Source organism: Typopeltis vanoorti, chromosome 8 (assembly GCF_054136105.1).
Source record: "Typopeltis vanoorti isolate ZY-2024b chromosome 8, IOZ_Tvanoo_1.0, whole genome shotgun sequence".
Lineage (NCBI taxonomy): Eukaryota > Metazoa > Arthropoda > Arachnida > Uropygi > Thelyphonidae > Typopeltis > Typopeltis vanoorti.
Window position 1 is genome coordinate 115,013,827 of NC_143556.1, and position 20,680 is coordinate 115,034,506.

The 20,680-nt window shown below is 38.1% G+C and overlaps 1 protein-coding gene across 5 annotated transcripts in view; it reads right to left on the reverse strand.

Annotated features, from left to right (window-relative positions):
- Nucleotides 1-20,680, reverse strand: part of LOC150104296 (uncharacterized) — a 273,534-nt gene that overhangs the window by 24,497 nt on the left and 228,357 nt on the right. For all 5 annotated transcript variants that reach the window (XM_090396904.1, XM_090396903.1, XM_090396902.1 and 2 more), the window contains exons 11-12: nt 18,648-18,765; nt 1,456-1,553 (exon numbers count right to left, since the gene is read on the reverse strand). In XM_090396904.1, coding sequence (XP_090253030.1) covers nt 1,456-1,553; nt 18,648-18,765 — 216 coding nt within the window. The remainder of the gene's footprint in view (nt 1-1,455; nt 1,554-18,647; nt 18,766-20,680) is intronic.

A 20,680-nucleotide genomic window follows, 5' to 3' on the forward strand; every position in this document is an offset into this window, starting at 1 on the left:
TGACGTTTTCTATGTTCCTGCCTGTTTTCACAGATTTCAGTCTTTTTATTGCTGATTTTCATGACAAATTTGTTGCAGCTGTTATTCAATTTATCTACAAAACTTAAGTACAAATCCTTGTTATGTTCCCACAATTTTTCAACTATTTTGTCAAGAAGTGAAAATCTGATCTTGACAACCTCTATTTGGCTTGAACCCAGCTTGTTCTTCTCCAAGTTTCTCTTCCAATCTTCCTCAAACTCTTTTCAAGTATGCTTGCATATATCTTACCTGGAACAGTACAGAAACTCCTTTGTAATTCTCACATTCAGCTACTAACTAGGGAGGTGTACAAAATCATTAGAACCATTAATAGAAGGTGGCAACCAAAACAGAAAACAATTAAAGATGAAAAAGGCAATGTATTGATGAGTAAAGATAAAATTGTACAGCGGTGGACAAGATACTGTAGCGAGTTATATGAAGAAAAACTAGACTTAGATAGTGTTGGGAAACTGACGGAAGAATTGAAGCAGATATCACCACCACCACCAAACAAGCAATGGTGCTAGAAAGGGGGACCCAATATCACCAAACATTTTCATCGCACATTTAGAAAGAGCTATGGATAAAATGAAGGATGATGTAAAAGGAATATCAGTGCATGGGATGAAAATTAAAAATCTGAGATTTGCAGATGACATTGTTATTATTGAAGAAGATGAAAGAGAACTACAAAAAAACATTGAAACTGTTAAATGAGGAAGAGAAGAGATTTGGACTTGTTATGAAATTGGAAAAAAAAAATGACAATTGTATTTGGTGAGAAGAACATGAAACAAGTGAATGGAATTGATATAGAAATGTAGAGCAATTCACATATTTGGGAAATAATATGACATATGATTTGGACTGTGAAAAAGAAATAAAGAGCAGGATTGCAAAGGGAAGAACAAATCTGAAGGTGATGGATAACATCGGGAAAAGTAAAGTGATCAGCCTGCAAACAAAACTAAGAGTACTGGAAACATGCATCTTCAGCAGTGTACTGTATGGATCTAAAACGTGGGTAATAAATAAGGAATCAAGAAAAGAATTTTGGCATTCGAAAGAATTTGTTACAGGAGGATTCTAAGAATAGGATGGGTACAGAAAGTCACAAATGAAGAGCTCTATTGGAAGACAACCAAAGGAGAATCTAATGCAGAAGATTATAAAACGGAAGCTGCAATTATTTGGACACATCTACAGAATGAGTGAGGACCGGAAGATAAAGACATTCATGTTTGGTATTATGGATAGTGTAAACAGAAGAGGTAGACCATACAGAGAATGGATAGATGCCATAAAGGACTAGTGTGGAATGGGTGTACAGAAACTACATTTGATTATTAAAAACTTATTGTATTTGATTATTAAAATTTTAGAATGAATAGGATTATTTTTACAAAATATAAAAAATTGACATCATCTTACTTTATGATGAGCTGTATCATCACAGGTATCAGAGTGTGTTCCACTATCACAAGTGCTGCCTCCACTCACTGTGCTCAGCCTGTCACACGATACAGAACCTTGAAAATGAATTCACTGTTAAATATCTATAATTTAGTACTAAATGCAAAAATTACTTAAAACTAATATAATGGATTCATGTATGTAATTTATGGATTATAAAAGAGACTAGTGAGCAAGAACAGAATGGCTACTTCAAGTCAAGTCTGTAAATGCTGCATTATTATTATTATGATCATCAGATCTCGATGGAATCAAAGATTCATCATGGAAAATCTCTCTCTTTCTCTCTCTCACACACATTCACACACACAGCTCATCATACTGTGTCTTAAAATGCACTTACATTCTCTGCAGCTACCACACTCATGTAATGTTTTCACCACTCTTTCATTCACCACTCTTTATGCAAAAAATCTGCTTCTCACACCTTCCTTATACAGTGTCCAGAGATTACGTTATTTTTCTGCCATCTCCCACCATTCCATGAAAAACCTCTTGCATGTTAATCTGATAAAAATCCCTTACCAACTTATGTCTCTATTATATCTTCCTTCCTCTTCCTATCAACCAGATTTTGAAAACTGAAGAAAGAGATAAAGTGGTAAAAGAAGGAAGAAAAATGTTTTGTGGAAACATAATTCACTTCGTTCAAAAATTACCTGTAGTACTGATTGGGAAAAAAAAAAAAACCCCTAAAAACTAAATAGTAAAGAATATTCTGTAATCACAGGAGAGAAAGACAGCAGAAGAATTACATACATTGGGAGCAAAGAATCAAAAAGGAAATACTGACAGCAGCTTTGAAAGTATATAATGTAGTGAATGTGTAGATGAAGTGAGCAGAATAAGATATTTATTATGGTTTTGCTATAGACTTGGAAATATAGATGATGACAATGAAGAGAAAAGCATGCATTAAAAAGTCTGGAAATGCTGCATTATTATTATCATCAGATCTCCATGGAGTCAAAGACTCATCATGGATAATCTGTCACACACACAGCTCATTATACTGTGTCCTAGAATGCACTTACATTCTCTGCAGCCACCATGCTCTCATGGATTGCATGAGAATGTGGTATTCACAGGTATTAGTGATCATTACAGAGATGTCAACTATAGTAATATAGCAGAAGGAAGGACTAGCTTAGTGAATTAAAAAGAAGTGATTTACTGGAATGTTAAGGGAAAATTATATTAGGCAACCAACTATTACAAGAATATAAAGACAGATATTTTTTAGATTTGAAAATAATTCTGGAGGATATGACAGCATATGAAATATCTGAATCTGGCTCCACATGGTGCATAAGTATATGAATATGATGACATCTGAGGGGAGGAGAAAAAGAGATATATATACATAGAATTCGTTGTTGTTGTTTAGTCCTCAACCTTATAGTTGTTTGGATAGCAGTATGCTATTTTACCATGGAATGATTAAGAAACAAGGTGGTTTCCCATTGTTTTTCTTGCCCTAATTATTTATGACTATAGTCATGTGTGCATGGGGCCAGTTTGTCTGTTTTGAGAGATGAAAAACCCAAGTTTCCAGAAAAAAAGCTTCACCTCCATATGAGACTGGCTAACTCACTTTTAGTCAAAAAACACCCGATAAAGATGATAAAGACCTGTATAGGAATCAAAGCCAGGTCTTTCTGACCAAAGGGCTTCATCTATACCAACTGAGCTACAGAGACTCCATATATGGAACTAGAGATTAGAAAACAATAAACTTAAGAGATAACCTAGAACAATGCCATGGAATAGTAGGGATTAGTAGTTAATATAACTACTATATGCTGAATCTGATTATCCAGATTCTACAAAAGAAAAAGGGGTGCTTAAGGGTCAAAGCTGTATAACTGAGAGGAGACCTCCACATAGCCTTTAAAGGAATGCGGAGAACCGACCAGGGCTTCTGACCTAATGTCCAATCCTCACCTTCTCGTGGTGCACCCTGTTGAGTATCTACTTGGATACTGAACGAACGAGGATGGGCTGGCAATTTGGGATTTAGCCGACCAAATTGTATTCTTATTGGTTAAACCAAAATAAAAAATGATGGTACAACATGACAAAATTTCATGCCAGCTGGGGTGTCGCTCGGTTAAACAAGGCCCCCGTTGTTTTCGCCAGGGAACCAGGGCAAACAGCGAAAAGTCAGCTACTGGAACAAATCTGAAAACAAACCCCAACTCAACATCACCAGAGTTAAAGATCGGTACTATCAACGTAAGAAGCCTGAATGGCAAAGAAATGGAGCTAGCTGAGGAATTAGATAAGTACCAGATCGACATAATAGGGGTGACCAAAACAAAAAAGACCAAAACTGGTGAGATCTTTCTGAGCAATAAATACAAAATGTTATATTCAGGCAATGACAATCAAGGAAAAGAAGGAGTGGCTATAGTATTCAACACAAAATATGAGGCTAATCTTCTTGAATGGCAGTCAGTCTCAAGTAGAGTAATGTGGGCAAATATGAGAAATGGGGAACTGGACAATGAGACTTATTTGTGCCTATGGTCCCACACAAGGTTCTACTAAGGTAAGTATGGGAATGTTTTGAGGCTTTAGAAAAAGCAACTGACACAATGAAAAATGAAAAGTTGGTCCTTGTTGGGAATCTAAATAGCAGAGTAGGAAATGATTGTGAGACATACAAAAATATTTTGGGAAAATTTGGAGAAAAGAGCAAAGCTAATAATAATGGCAAATATCTGTTGGAATTCTGCTCAGGAAATGGACTGGTTATTACTAACACCATGTTCCAACATAAAAATGTGCACAAATTCACATGGAGAGAAGAGGCTAGGAATAAGAAAAGTCTCATTGATTATGTTATTATTGATAGTGATGTTTTCTCCCTGGTGCAGGACACCAGAGTGTACAGAGGATTTGAAATTGGAAGTGATCACTATTTAGTCTTGAGCAAGATAAAATTGAATTTCATATTGAAAAGAATAACATGTAAGAAAGTTTTAAAGCGAATAAAAGTTGAGCAGCTCTCAGATGTGAATGTAGACTAAAATACACAAAGTTTATTGAAGAAAAAATGAAAGAGTTTGAGAACAGGAACCAAACCTTGGAAATTCAGTAGCAAGCCTTGAAGAAAACCCTGATTGATTCAGCCAGAGAGGCATGTGGTGAGGTTGTCTGCAAGGATAAAAAAATCAGAACTCCCTGGTGGACACAAGAAGTTAAAGAGGCAGTGAAGGAAAAGAAGAAAGCATATCAAAAGTTCCTGTCAAATAAGTCAGCTTGTGCTCTTAGAGAATACAGAGACAAATGCAAGAATGTTAAACACTGTGTAAAACTAGATAAACAAAAGTCACGGGAAGACTTTGGCAAGAACATAGAAAATAAATATCAAGAGGGTGGCAAAATATTCTGGAGGTTGTTGAAGAAGCTCAGGAATGGAGGAAAGAGTGCTGTAAAAGGAGTTAGAGATGATAAAGGTGACATGAAAACGGGAGAAAAAGATATCCTTGAAGTATGGAGTAATTACTTTGAAAAACTGCTAAATGAAACAAGCAGTGATGACAGCACAGTGGTAAAAAACACTGACCAGGCATGAAGTCAGGAATACATATCCATACTTGAAGTAGAAAAAGCCATCAAAGGCTTGAAATGTGGAAAGGCAGCAGGAGTAGATGATATTTGACCAGAAATGCTGAAGTATGGTGGTAAAAGTCTTACAGTGGCTGCACTGCATAGTTCAGAAAGCCTGGACAGAGGGACGAATTCCCGATGATTGGAGTAGAGCTCTCATAGTACCCATATATAAAAAGGGAAATAAAACTGAATGTGAGAATTACAGAGGTATTTCCTTGCTAAGTGTTCCTGGCAAGATCTATGCAAGTATACTTGAGAAACGGTTGAGAAGAATTGTGGAAGAAAACTTGGTGAACAACAAGCTGGATTCAGGCCAAATAGAGGCTGTCAGGATCAGATCTTCACTTTACGACAAATAGTAGAAAAAGCATGCTAATATAACAAAGATCTGTATTTAAATTAAGAGTGACTGACCTGCAGCGGGAGATAGATGAGTTGAAAGAGGAGGTGGAATGTCTAGTGAATGAGAGCAGAAGTATGAAAGATAAGATTAGGAGAATGGAAGAGATGAATGCAAGGCGAATCAGAGTAGGAGAGAGAGAGAATTTAAGGAGTATGAGTGAGAGGTATGGGGGTGCTAGAAGAGGAGAGATTGGAAACAGTAGAAGAGAAGGAATGAGAGAGAGGTATGGGAATGCTAGCAGACGAGAGGATGAAAACAGTAGGAGAGACGGAATGAGAGAGAGATATGGAAGTGCTAGAAGAGGAGAGAATGGAAACGGTAGGAGAGATGGAATGAGAGAGAGGTATGGGAATGCTAGAAGACGAGCGGATGGAAACAGTAGTAGGAGAGACAGAATGAGAGAGGGATATGGAAGTGCTAGAAGTGGAGAAAATGGAAACAGTAGGAGAGAGGAAATGAGAGAGATGTATGGGAGTGCTAGAAGAGGAGAGAATGGAAACAGTAGAAGAGAGAGGTATGGGAATGAAAGAAGAGGAGAGAATGGAAACAATAGGAGCGATGGAATGGTAAGAGGTATAATGTATGGTGACTCAATGATCCGTGGTGTTCAGGATAGGATGCGTGAGGAGTGTTTGCCAGGAGGAACAATAGAAAGGGTGGCTATGGCAATTAAGAGAAGTGAAAGGGTGGATGAGATGATTGTGATGGTAGGAACGAATGACTTGAGTGGTAATGTAAGTCGGGCAGCGAGAGATATGAGATTTTTGCTTGAGACTGTACGGAAGAAGACAGAGAGAGGAAAAATAGTGTGCGTGTTGCCTAGGTATGATAATGATGAGCTGAGCAGAAGAGCGGTGATATTGAATGGCATAATAGCGAGAATGTGTGACAAGAGAGGACTGGTATATGTGGATGCTTGGAGTGCGTTTGAGGAAAGAGAGGAGTTGTTTGCGAGAGACCGTTTGCATTTGAATGAGGAAGGACGTAGGCATCTGGAGAGATTGCTGTTCTGAACGAGTCAGTGTGTCCCAGGGAGGATGATAGCAGGGGTGGCCTCTTGTGGGAATGGATACTTGGGAGAAGGGAGACAATGTCAGGTAAGACTGAGCCCAGTGGAGTCTAGAAGGGATAATGCTGGGTATAGAAACAATGGCATTTATATGCTGTATACTAATGCCAGGAGTATCCGGAATAAGGGAGAGGAATTGGTGGCGCAGATAGCATCAGCCTGGCCAAAAATTATTGCGATCACTGAGATGTGGTTGACAGAAGGGGATATAAAAACAGAAATAGAAGTCACTGGGTATAGCATTTTTCGCCAGGATAGGAGGGGAAAGCGTGGTGGTGGGGTGCTGCTTATGATAAGTGATGACCTATGTCCTCTAAGAGTGGAGAATTTGGAAGGAAGTGAGACAAATGATTTTGAGAGCGTATGGTGTGAGGTAGAGGTAGGCAAGACAGGATATTTAGTGGGGTGTTGCTACAGACCCTGGAGCACAGAGGATGGGGACCAGGAGATGTTTAGACAGCTAAGTTTAGCAAGTGCAAGAAGAATGATTGTTATGGGAGATTTTAACTTCAGTAGTATAAATTGGAGAGAGGAAGATGCATGTAACAATAGGGGAATGGAATTTCTAGAATTCTTGAGGGACAAATGTCTTAGGCAACATGTAACAGAGGGAACAAGAGGTTCAAAAATTTTGGATTTGGTTATAGCATCAGAAGAGTTGATAATAACTGAGTTGACGTCTCTCCCACCAGTTGGAGAGAGTGACCATATGGTTTTGACTTGGAAAATGAATAGACATGCAGGAGTATCAAAGAGACGGGAACTTATGTGGAATTATAAGGCAGGTGATTATAATAGTCTTAGACGTCAACTTCGGGAAGTTTCATGGAGGGAGGAATTGGAAGGCCGGGATATCACCAGTGCGTGGGAAATTGTGAAAGAATATTTGTTATCAGCAATGGTAAGTTGTATACCACGAGTGAAGAAGAGGGCGCAATTTGGAGTAAAGTGGATGACAAACAATATTAAACAGGAATTGCATGCGAAAAAGAGGCTATGGAAGAGATATAAGGAGACAGGTGAAGAGATGCATGAGGAATATAAGACACAGGCCAGAAGAGTGACTCGTGTGGTAAGGAAAGCGAAACTGGAATATGAGAGGAGATTGGCCCTAAGATCCAAAGAAAATCCTAGGGAATTTTTTAGCTATGTGGCCAGTAGGAGGAGAAATGACTGTGGAAGAATGATATTGTGGGATAAAAATGGGAATAGAGTGACTGATGCAGAGGACATAGTGGAATTGTTCAATGAACACTTTATTGGAGTATTTCATCCTAGAGGAGTCAGTTTTAATGCTAGAGGGATAGGACTGGTACGAGGTCTGGAGGTACAGGAGGAGAGTGTGTTTCAGATACTGAGTACTCTGGATGTCAGTAAAGCTGTGGGACTGGATGGTATTTCACCACGAGTTTTGAGAGAATGTGCTAGGGAATTGACGATAATACCTTTAACGTGGCTTTTCAATGAAAGTCTGGCTTTGGCAAAGGTGCCCAGGGAATGGAAGGAAGGTAAGATAGTGCCATTGCATAAGGGTGGTAACAGACTGGAAGTGTCTAATTATAGGCCAGTCTGTGTGTCATCAGTAGTTGTTAAGATCTTGGAGAAAGTAGTGAGGGACCGTGTACAGCATTGGGCAGATGAGGGTAATGTTATCTGTGAGAATCAACATGGATTTGTGAAAGGACGCTCTTGTTTTAGCAATATGCTAGCCTTTTATAATAAAGTTACAAGAGCATTAGATGAGGGAAAGGCATATACTGCAATTTTCTTAGACTTGGCGAAGGCATTTGACAGGGTGCCACATGATAAGCTGATATTTAAGTTGCAGCACATGGGTCTGGATGTCAGATTGGTCAACTGGATTCAGGATTGGCTGTCTGATAGGTATCAGAGAGTTGTGTATGGTGGAGCAGTTTCCAGGAGGCAGAGGGTTACAAGTGGGGTCCCACAGGGCTCAGTACTAGGACCTATATTGTTTAACCTTTATATCAATGACATAGCCAGTGGATTGCAGGGGGATATTCAGTTGTTTGCGGATGATGCGAAGCTTGGAAGGATTATTAGTAATAGTGCAGATGTGGTAGCCCTGCAAGAGGATTTAAATAAGCTAGATATATGGGCAAATGAATGGGGGTGTCAGTTTAATGCAGCAAAATGCAAGGTCTTGAGGTTTGGGAAACATCGATGGGATGCTGCATACTCTATGGGAGGAGTTATACTGGAGGAAGTAGGGGAGACAAGAGATCTGGGGTTGATGATTGATAGAAACCTGAAGTTTAGGGGACATATTGCAAAGGTGGTGAAGGTAACACAGAGGATTGCTGCTATTATGAGAAGGACACTGACCTGCAGAGATAAGAGGGTTATCATTCCGTTGTATAAGTCTCTGATCAGACCACACTTGGACTATTGTTCTCAGATTTGGTCCCCAGGATTTGAAGGGGATAAATTAACCGTGGAAAGGATACAAAGACGGATGACAAAGATGGTTTCAGGACTGTGCAAGGATAGTTATGAGGATCGGCTGAGAGAATGTGGACTGCAGAGTTTGGTGGATAGAAGAAGGAGAGGTGATATGATTGAGACTTTTAAACTGTTGAGAGGTGGTTACAGGGTTGACACTGGGGAGTTCTTTCGCTTGGTTGATCAGCGGGAAGGAGTGATGACAAGAGGCCATCCCTGGAAGTTACGAAAGGAAACTGTGAGCAAGAGGGTAAGGAGTGGTTTCTTTGTGTGGAGGGTGGTTGAGCCGTGGAATGCATTGCCTGATGGAGTGGTGGGAGTGAGAACGGTCAGTGGGTTTAAGGAGTGGTATGATAAACTTTGTGTTTCTCAGAGGGGGACTTCCCCTCGATGAGTCTTGACAGACTTTGTCTTAGAAAGGACCTCCCTCGATGAGTCTTTTGACTCCTTGGAGGCCTGAATAATAATAATAATAATAATAAAGTTTTGTCGATTTGGAAAAGGCATATGACAAGGTGCCAAGAAAGAAAGAAGCTATTCAATATGCTGCAGTTATATGGTGTCAATGGGGCATTATATCAAGCAATACTGTGTCTTTATTTGAGTTGTAAGTCAGCAGTTAGAATTCAAGGAAGTACAGGAAGATGGTTTAATGTTAAATCTGGGTGAGACAAGGATGTACATTATCCCCTCTGTTATTCATTTTCTATATGGATTACATTATGAAGGAAAGTGGTATTAAATATGATATCAAAATTGGAGATGCTAATTTCAGCTCTTTGCTTTATGCAGATGATGTTATACTTCTAAATAAATCCGCTACAAGTCTGCAAGATTCCCTGACTGAATTGAATAATTTTTGTAATAGATATGGTATGAAGGTCAGCAATAAAAAGACAAAGACAATGAAAATAGGCAGAATCATTGAAAATGTCAACTGTGTTGTGAGTGGAGAACCTGTGGAACAAGTAAAACATTTCAGCTATTTAGGCACGATTTTTAGTGAAGATGGTAAATTAAATATGGAAATAGACAACAGAATCAGCAAAGCTGGTATGGTGGGAAGTCAATTGAATAAATTCATATGGAATAAGAGAGAAATTAGTCAGAACACTAAATTAGCTGTATACAAGACGGTATTCAAACCAGTTTTAACTTATGGATCTGAGAGCTGGGTCAGAAGTAAAACACTTGACCAAAGACTAGAGACCGCAGATATGAGAGTCCTGAGAAAGATTAGAGGCGTGAACAGATGGCATCAATGGCAATATCATATTAAAAACGAGGATATTAGGAAAGAACTTGACATTGTCAGCATCCAGGAATGCGTTAGCAGAGCTAATCTCAGGTGGTATGGTCACTTAAACAGAATGGGCCCAGAGGAAGACCAAGATACAGGTGGATTGATACGGTACAAAGTGCCTTAGACGATAGAAATATAAGATCTGATAATGTTGGAGTCTTGACAAGTAACAGACTGATTTGGAGGAGAATTGTAGATAGGAAATTAATAATGATGTAATTTTTTTTCATGTAGTACTATCATATCCTGTACACCCCCTTGAGGGTACATGGCAGGAATTTGATGATGATGACAAAAGAAAAAGTTTTGAAGAATACAGGCTGATAGGGAGGGAGGGGGGGGCATCCATGGAGCCTAGTAGACAGAAAAAAGGAAAGATATGATTGAGACAAATTACTGAAATGAGCTTAGCACATAAATATTAGGAATTTTACAAAAATTGGAGGTGGAGGGGGGGGGGACAAGAACAACAAATCATTCCAGAAATTGTATAAGGTATGATAAGCAACTGAGTGACTTAAAGGATGGTATGATATGGTATGTACACAGATGGCAAACATGTTTGTCATTGATATAAAGGTTACACAATATAGGTCCCAGTACTGAGCCCTGTGGGTCCCCACTTGTAACCTTGTGCCTCCTTGAAATTAACCCATTATACACAACTCTCTGATACCTATCGGACAGCCAATCCTGAATCCAGTTGACTAACCTGACATCCAAACCCATGTGCTGCAACTTAAATATCAGCTTATCATGTGGCACCCTGTCAAATGCCTTCGCTAAATCCAAGAAAATTGCAGAATATGCCTTTCCCTCATCTACTGCTCTTGTAACTTTATTATAAAAGGCTAGCATATTAATAAAACAAGAGCATCCCTTCACAAATCCATGTTGACTCTCACAGATAACATTACCCTCATCTGCCCAATACTGTATATGGTCCCTCACTAATTTCTCCAAGATCTTAAAAACGACTGATAACACACAAACTGGCCCATAATTAGACACTTCCAGTCTGCTTCTGCCATTATGCAATGGCACTATCTTACCTTCCTTCCATTCCCTGGTCATCTTTCCTGCACCCAGACTTTCATTGAAAAGCCAGGTCAAAGGAGCTGTCAGTTCTTTAGCACATTCTCTCAAAACTCATGGTGAAATACTATCCAATCCCACAGCTTTACTGACATCCAGAGTACTCAGTATTTGGAACACACTCTCCTCCTGCACCTCTAAACCTCAAACTTGCCCTATCCCTCTAGTATTAAAATTTACTCCTCCAGGATGAAATACTCCAATAAAGCATTCATTGAACAATTCCGCTATGTCCTCTGCATTCACTCTATTCCCATTTTTATCCCAGAATGTCATTCTTCCACAATCCTTTCTCCTCCTACTGGCCACATAGCTAAAAAATTTCTTAGGATTTTCTTTGAATCTTAGGGCAAGCTCTTTTCATATTCCAGTTTCACCTTCATTACCATACTAGTCATTATCCTGGCCTGTATCTTATATTCTTCATGCATCTGCTCTTCACCTGTCTCCTTATATCTCTTCTATAGCCTCTTTTTCGCATGCAATTCCTGTTTAGTATTGTTTGTCATCCACTTTACTCCTAATTGTGTCCTCTTCTTCACTTGTGGAATACAGCTTACTATTGCTGCTAACAAATATTCCTTCACAATTTCCCAAGCACTAATAATATCCCGGCCTTCCAATTCCTTCCTCCATGAAACTTACCCAGGTTCATGTCTAAGATTATTATAATCACCTGCCTTATAATTCCGCATATGTTCCTGTCTCTTTGATACTCCTGCATGTCTATTTATCTTCCAAGTCAAAATCACGTGGTCATTCTCTCCAACTGGTGGGAGAGATGTCATCTCAGTTATTATCAACTCTTCTGATGCTATGACCAAATCCAAAACTGTTGAACCTCTTGTTCCATCTATTACATGTTGCCTAAGACATTTGTCCCTCAAGAATTCTAGAAATTCCATTCCCTTATTGCTACATGCATCTTCCTCTCCCCAATTTATACTGCTGTAGTTAAAATCTCCCATAATAATCATTCTTCTTGCACTTGCCAAGCTCAACTGTCTAAACATCTCCTGGTCCCCATCCTCTGTGCTCCTTGGTTTGTAGCAACATCCCACTAAATATCCTGTCTTGTCCACCTCTATCTCACACTATATGCTTTCAAAATCATTAGTGTCACTGCCTTCCAAAGCCTCCACTCTTAGAGGACATAAGTCGTCACTTATCATAAGCAGTACTCCACCACCACGTTTTCCCTTTCTATCCTACCAAAAAATGCTGTATCCTGCTAACCATAAAGCTAACAATGTAATAATAATAATTCTATTCCTGTTATTATATCCTCTTCTGTCAACCACATCTCAGTGATCCCAATAATCTTTGGCCAGGCTGATGCTATCACCGCCACCAATTCCTCTCCTTTATTCTGGATACTCTTAGCATTAGTATGAAGCATAAAAATGCCACTGTTTCTATACCCAGCATTATCCACTCTAGATTCCACTGGGCTCAGCATTACCTGATGTCGTCCCCCTTCTCCCAAGTACCCATCCCTCAAGAGGGAATATTACAGTGTTTTCTTTCATAATTTCATGTTATGTAGTATTTTATCTTTATTTCTAATCATATTTAAAGTACACATATTGCTCGCTTTATGCTGTGGTTTACATAACATCATCATCAGTAATAGGCAAAAAAGTTAAAAACTACTTAGAGAGTGAAAGAGAGACAGAACATATGGCATAAGCATGAGTTAGGAGAGAAACTGTGAGAGAAGTAGAAAATGTGAGTATATCTTGTGCAAGATATCTAGCATGTCATGATGACACATGAGGAGTATATGGTAGTCAACCATATAATTTCATATATTTGCAGTAAATGCAAGTTGTAGCAGAAACATATAACTTTAGATGCAGTGACATACGTTTTGACTAGAATCTAAGTAAGATTATTTTTGAGTACAGTGCTGAATTCAATATCCTATTATAACAGCCAGTAACATTTGTTTGGATTTACCAAACATCCTGACCAAACCCAAACCACCCAAAAGCAATATTCCATATAAATAAAGAAATTATAGCCTTAATAAAGCTATATAGTAACAGGAACACTGTTATAACCAAAGCAAAAACAGATAATGCTACTGTTATAATGAATCAAACAGAATATAATAACAAAATGCATAACCTCCCGCAAGATTGTTCTACATAGAAAATTACAGATCAAGATCCTACTAATACACAAAAGAATAAACTTCTAAACTTTATTCTTTTGAATTTAAAGCCACCAGAATATATAGAGCACCAAAAAATTCACAAACCAGATATCCCCCTATGCAAAATCAATGAAAGTTGGCAAAATCGCTTGCCCTCTCAGAAGTAACACCTCTTCCTTTATAAAAAATTCTGTTCACTAAAACTATATTATAAAAAACCATATCCTAAAAAAAAAGTTCAGACATAATCATTAGCTTTAATATCATTCATTTCACTATTTATGATGTACAACTACTTGAGACCCATGATTTGATAGTCTCATTTACCCCCCCCCCAGACATTATCAAATTTACAGTACATGCTTATTATTTCACATGAAAAAGAAAAATTTATGAACATCTGATGGGAAAGAAATGAGTTTTCCCACCCCTTTAGCCAATTTCCACACATAATGCTTAAATCTTCAAACCGGTGATTTTCTATTTGGCCATATGACACATTAGATATAGTTTAATGCATTTAACCAGCCAATTCAAAAATCCACTTCATAGCAGGAAAAAGAATCAAATAACTGTCTTCCCTTCCTAGACACACTAGTCACACATCTGTCAAATGGTTCATTATCTTTTTCTATTTATAAAAAGACAACACAGACCAACACAATCAATCTCTTCATCATCTTCATTATCCAACTTAACAAAATGGACAGTATGGTATCCTAAAAATGCTAACGTGCTGAGCCAAGGATATCTATTCCAATGATACTGATTTTAACATTGAACTTGCCTACCTCTGCCATGTATTTTAACCAGTGACTATAATCCCCAAAAAAACAGATAAAATATTAAATGTCTCCAATACACAAGACCACGTCAGGGCACATCTGAAAGATATCTAGAGTACTTAATAAACATTAACACCAAACATCACATTCAAATGATATGTCAAACTACCAACCAACCATCATCCATTTATCTAAACATAAACTCTATCCTTTATCACACCCAAGAGTACATGAAGTGCCCTGTACTATGGATAGACAGGAAGATCTATTGATTTCTGCCTAAGGAAAGATAAGAAATACCACTGTGATGGCAAGTCTATGTATGTAGATGATGTAGACCCTGCTCTGGACATCCCCTCCCCACTTCATACAGGATTACATTAAAAAAAAAGTGCTGCATAGGTCATTACAATTCAGAGAGAGAGCGAGACTGTTTTTGAAGTCAGCAGCAGCTATGAAACATTCCTAAAAAATCAACAATTACAGCTGTATCAATATGCCAAAAATATGGGAGACAGTCATTTTAGCAATGAATTAATACTTGTAAAACTTCTCTTTATCCAACAATAGATGATGCCAAATGACATCAGTCCTTTGCATTATCTATTACAATTTTAAACCATTCCTAACATTAATTAATTGTTGCTGTTTAAATACTGTGATAAACTGTTTGTGCTTTGAATATACTGGGCATAAAGCAGTGAAAAATTAGCAACTCATGTTTAAAAAAAATTGTTTTTTCATATATATATATATCTGATCTACACACGAAAGGCCACAAGACCTATAGCACATTAGTGCTGTGTGTGAGCAAGAGGAATAGAAGAGAAGTGTGTTCACATTTTGCTTGAACAGCTGACAGTTGTAATCTTTGGTGAAGGCAGAGTGAGGGACGCTATTTCAAAGGACAGAAGTACCATATTTGCTGGCATATAAGACGCACTTTTTTCTTTGAAAATAGGTCTGAAAAACAGGGTGCGTCTTATAAGCCGATACTCAGTTTTTTATTATTGTACTTACATTTCTGGAAATTTTCTCAGTTCTGAGTTACGCAATTTCTTTCTTGCTTCCTTGCGGTGTGTGAGAGCATTCCAGTTATGTAGAGTTCAGTGGATGCGCATGCGCTGTCATCGACGATCACAGCTGTTAAATCACAGATATGCAGTTAAATTTTTTCTAAATTTCTTGGCAAATTATGGCTGAAAAACGTTGGCATTGCTACAATATTGCATACAAACTACATTGCGTATGCTAAAGAACATGAAACAGGGCTGCAGAGGCATTTCAGACTACCCCAACTGAGAAAATGATAAGAACTTGGCGGAATCAGGAAGAGGATCTAAAAAAAAAAAAAAAAAGCAACTCACAGTAAACATAACCTACGAAGTGGAACTGCAAAATGGCCAGAACTTGAGGCAGAACTGAATACTTGGATTTTACACCACAGAAAAGCGGGACTTTCAGTGTCTACAAAAATGATTATTCATCAAGCGAAAGCGATAGCCACTGAGGGATCACCAACTTTACTGGATCAACATCATGGTGTTCAAGATTCATGAAGAGAAACCAGCTATGTATGTGGACTAAAACAAAAATATCACAAAAGATGCCAGCTGAATATGAAGAAAAAATTATTGAATTTCATTATGTAAATTCATTATAATATTCAGTGATAAAGTTTTTTTCCTAAAAAATGTGTACAAAAAAGGGGATGCGTCTTATACGCCAGCAAATATGATATATGGAATGAAAGAGGAGGCAGTGAAGTTGATTTGGTGAGTTTCAAGATGGACTGTAAAAGGGGGTGCTCGGTTAGTGGTGGCTCTTGTTTTAATGATTTTAGAGGAGAGTGGAGGAATAATAGGGCCAATTCAACAGTGCTCTGTCCATGTAAGTATCTGCAGAAGAGGCACAAGGCAGAAACTGAACGTCTGTGAGAGACAGATCATTAATTAGTTGGATTGCCTTCTTCTGGATAGAATCGAGCAATCTTAGAGAGAATTTTTTGCATCACTCCAAATATAGGAGGCAATGTTCCATGGCTGGGTGGATTTGAGCTTTGTATAGAGTTAGTACTGAGAAGTGTCCTGTGCAAAAAAGTACACCAAGTTTTTTGGTGTACTTTTTGCGGAAACTATATTCGATTTATTGCAGAAGCTATATTCAAAATGTGGTTGTGCCAGGAAAGATCACACATGCAGGTCAGTCCAAGAAGAGAAATCGTGTTTGGATATCTCAGTATTACTGAAGGTAAAGGGAGGGAGGGTTGAGAGCTCTATCTTGTGGGACATCGAACAGAACTGAGTTGTGGTGGCATTGAAGTGTATAAGGTTGTCCTTGCCCCACTGAGATACAGCTAGGAGATCTGAATTCAGGTCCCTGGTCATAGTAGATCTTGAGGATTCTAATACTTCATCACTACAGGATTTGTTGAATGAAAAGGAGGAATGGAGTGTACTGTTATCAGCAAAGCTATGGATGGGATTGGAAGTCTGTGGCAGATCATTTATATACAAGAGGAAGAAAATGGGTGAAAGAACAGAACCCTCGGGTACTCCTGCATTGGTGGAGAAATCTGAGGAGAGCAAACTGTCCACATGACAAGTAGTGAGCAACTACTGAGAAAGTTAGCAATCCAGTTGCAGAGTGAGGAAAGCAGACCATAGGATCGCAGTTGGTTGAGCAAGATCCTGTGCCAAACCTGATCATATGCATTTCAAATGTCAAGGGTAACCACATGAGTTTCTCCAAAATTTTCCATGGCCTAAGTCCATAGGTGGAAGATCAGTTGTAGATCACATCATTTATATTGCTGTTTAAGCCATGGATGTTGGTGAAGTGGATGTGGAAACTTTTTTTTTTGATAAGAATTAGTGTTGGTGGGATGTTTGGTTGGATTTCTGTCGTCTTTTATGATTTTTTGGCTGGATTTTTGATGTTTTTATGTTTTCAAACTATTTTGCATGGAAGAATTTTTGAATCAGAACTGCATTTCTTTTGGTTGTGATTCATTGTGTTTGGTGAGGAAGTGGGACATGCAGTGAAAGGTGACAAACTCGCAAACATACCTCCCACACACAGAGGGGAGTCAGTCTCATGTCCATACGTGTTCTCGAAAGTTCCCCCTGCAGCCACAGTATTTGGTATCCCTCCAAGTCACAAACTGGTAAAATATGTGATTACAGGATTTGTCGCTAGATGATCGGGAAGCCTCTAGGTTTGTTACTACCTGGTTCAGTCTAGTGTACTAACCAGCAGTCAGCCTGTGAAACTGTTTTACTGCTGTACCCTTGAATAGGGAAGGGTCTGAGCCCCATACAGTGAGAATGATATGTCATTGAGGGTATCACTTTCACTGCATGTGGGAAGAGCAGGGGGGGGGGACAGAAGCTGGAACCCTTGCTCTAGCGACCAAACATGGCTGCAGCTGCTTCAGGTCTCTAATAAGCAAGGTGGTGTTATTTCACCAGGTGATGAAAGACATCTACCACCTAGCAATTAGATGGTATCACCTAATTAAATAAATATCTTATTTATTTTTTTTTGTTCTGAATTAAACTGCAAAAAATCAAAGATATAGTCAAAAGAATTAGAAAGCCTAAAGTGCATAAGAGATTACATTTTCTAGTAAAGCAAACTGTTAATCATAATTAAATATCACTTCTTTCAATGAAATGTTCTCTCTCTCTCTTCCACATCGCCACTCTCTTTGTAATATCAGTCTTACCCACAAAAGATTTTACTGCTGATTTAATGGTTTATTACAGATTTCGTACTTTAACTGGGCAAGATAATCCAAACCCTATTTTAGACCTCAATTTGTACAATCATCCATGCCAAAGTGGAATTCAAAGGCATGGACTACAGAATGGAGATGCTACTCACTCGGCCAACTAGACTGACAATTTTTATAATGTACTATAGATACAATTTTTAGAATGCACTACAAATAGGCAGTTCTATTAACTAATATAACAGAACTGCTCTGGTTGGATCATGCTAACATTTTGTATTGTAATGTTAAACTAATCTTTGCTGTCATTTCTATTTCAGCGTAAATGGGACAATTTAAGTCAGAGTTAAGAATAAAAGGGTACTTGTTTATGACCTACTGATTATTTCCATGTTTTTTTGTTTTTTTTTGTAAATCAAAGACAGATATCCTACTTAATAGTCCTTTTTTTTATAACTGAAAAGTAAACATTACATGTCTGCTGATATATTTTTAGGTAACCATACATGAAGATGATACTCACTTGAACTACTGGCTGATGAAGTAGTGCTAAGTGTACTTATCCTCCAAGTTGAACCTTCATCTAGTTTTTCAGGAAGTTTGCTGACTTTGTCAGGAACTCTGTTATTGTTACTTGATAACTGCAAGAATAAGTCATAATCAATTACTACAATTAAACGCTTACCAATAATTCTCATTAAAAAGAAACTGATATCAGAGTTCATACAAGGAATGAAAACATCATCTGCTTTGAACTGACTGGTTTGTGATATATAATTGATAATATAAGTGACCATATTGACAGGGTGCCACATGATAAGTTGATTTTAAGTTGCATCATATGGATTTGGATATAAGGTTAGTGAATTGGATTGGTGATTGGCTCTTTGATAGATATCAGAGAGTTGAATATGGGGGAGCAGTACCTGTTTCTGGGTGTAAGAAGATTACAAGTGGAGTTCCACAGGGTCTAGTCCTGGGACCATTGCTGTTTAGTCCTGTGACAATATCATTGACATAATGATTAAACAGCAATGGTCCCAGGACTGAACCCTGTGGAACTCCACTTGTAACCTTCCAACACTCTGAAACAAGTACTGCTCCCCTATATTAAACTCTCTGATATCTATCAGAGAGCTAATCAACAATCCAATTCACTAACCTGATGTGAAGCTTGGGAGTATTATTAGTAATAGTGCTGATGTTTTGGCTATTCAAGAGGATTTGAATAAGCTGGAAGGGTGAGCAAAGGCATGGGAATGTCATTTTAATGCAACAAAATGTAAGGTTTTAAAATTTGGGATCTACAGAAGGGATGCTTCATACTCACTTGGTGGAATTATACTGGAAGAAGCAAGGGATCTTGGGGCAATTGTGAATAGAGATTTATTAAAGTTCCAGGTACATATTACAAAAGTTGTGAAGACATCTCAGAGAATTGCAGCAATGTTGAGGAGAACATTGACCACAAGAGATAAAAGTGTGCTGGTCCCATTGTATAAAACTTTGATCAGACCATATCTGGATTTCTGTGCTCAGATCTAGTCAATGGAATTTGAGGGGAAGGGATGAAGAAACTCTGGAAAGAGTATAGAGACATAACAAAAATGATATGAGGACTGCACTATGAGGATAGACAGAGGCCATGTAGACTACAAAGTTTGGTAGATATCAGATGGAGAGGGGAAAATAACTGAGATATTTAAGCTGTTGAAGCATTATCAGATTAACACTGGGGAGATTTTTCATATAGTAGAACAAGGACAAGGGCTCATCCTCGAAAAAGTTGCAAAAGAAAGTAGTGTGCAAAAGGGTAAGAAGTAAGTTTTTACATAGTAGAAGCATGGAATGCATTGCTTAAGAGGGTGGTGAAAGCATAAACAGTGGATGAGTTTAAAGAGCAGTACAACAGACTTTATGTTGGCTAGCATCGACCTCCAAAGATGAGTCTTGTGATTACATGGAGGTCAAGAAATAATAACAACAACCAGCACCCCCAAAATCCAATTCTCCAGAAAAAAGTTAATTACAATAGTCTGGCTGTTCTAGACAATCACACATCTTGGTATTTCCAAACTTTCTCAGTATCCCTTCCCCTCAGCTATGTGATATTATAAAAACCCTAGTTGACAGAGCTATCAACTTGTCTAACAAGGCTTCTCTCACAGCTAAACTCAACTATTACTTATTACACCTTATCTAATGGCTACATTTCTAATAGAATTAACATAATATCTGTTCCTCCCTCAACCACAGCTCTCTCAACCTAAAGAATATATATAACCTAATATATAACCTAAAGAGAATATATAACCTAAAGAATACAGTGAAGCTATCACTATTCCTTATATCCAGGACACCTAAAGAAAAAATAGCCAGAAATTTCAAGAAATATAGTCTCTGCACTTCTTTCAAGCTGGATGGCCTTAAGCTGCTCCCCAATCAACATCTCCTCAGTTTCATATAGATATATATAAGTATTTGCAACCTATCTAATTAAGGACAAACTGAAAAAAGAAGTCAGTCTTAGATCTAGTTAGATCTAAGACTGACTTA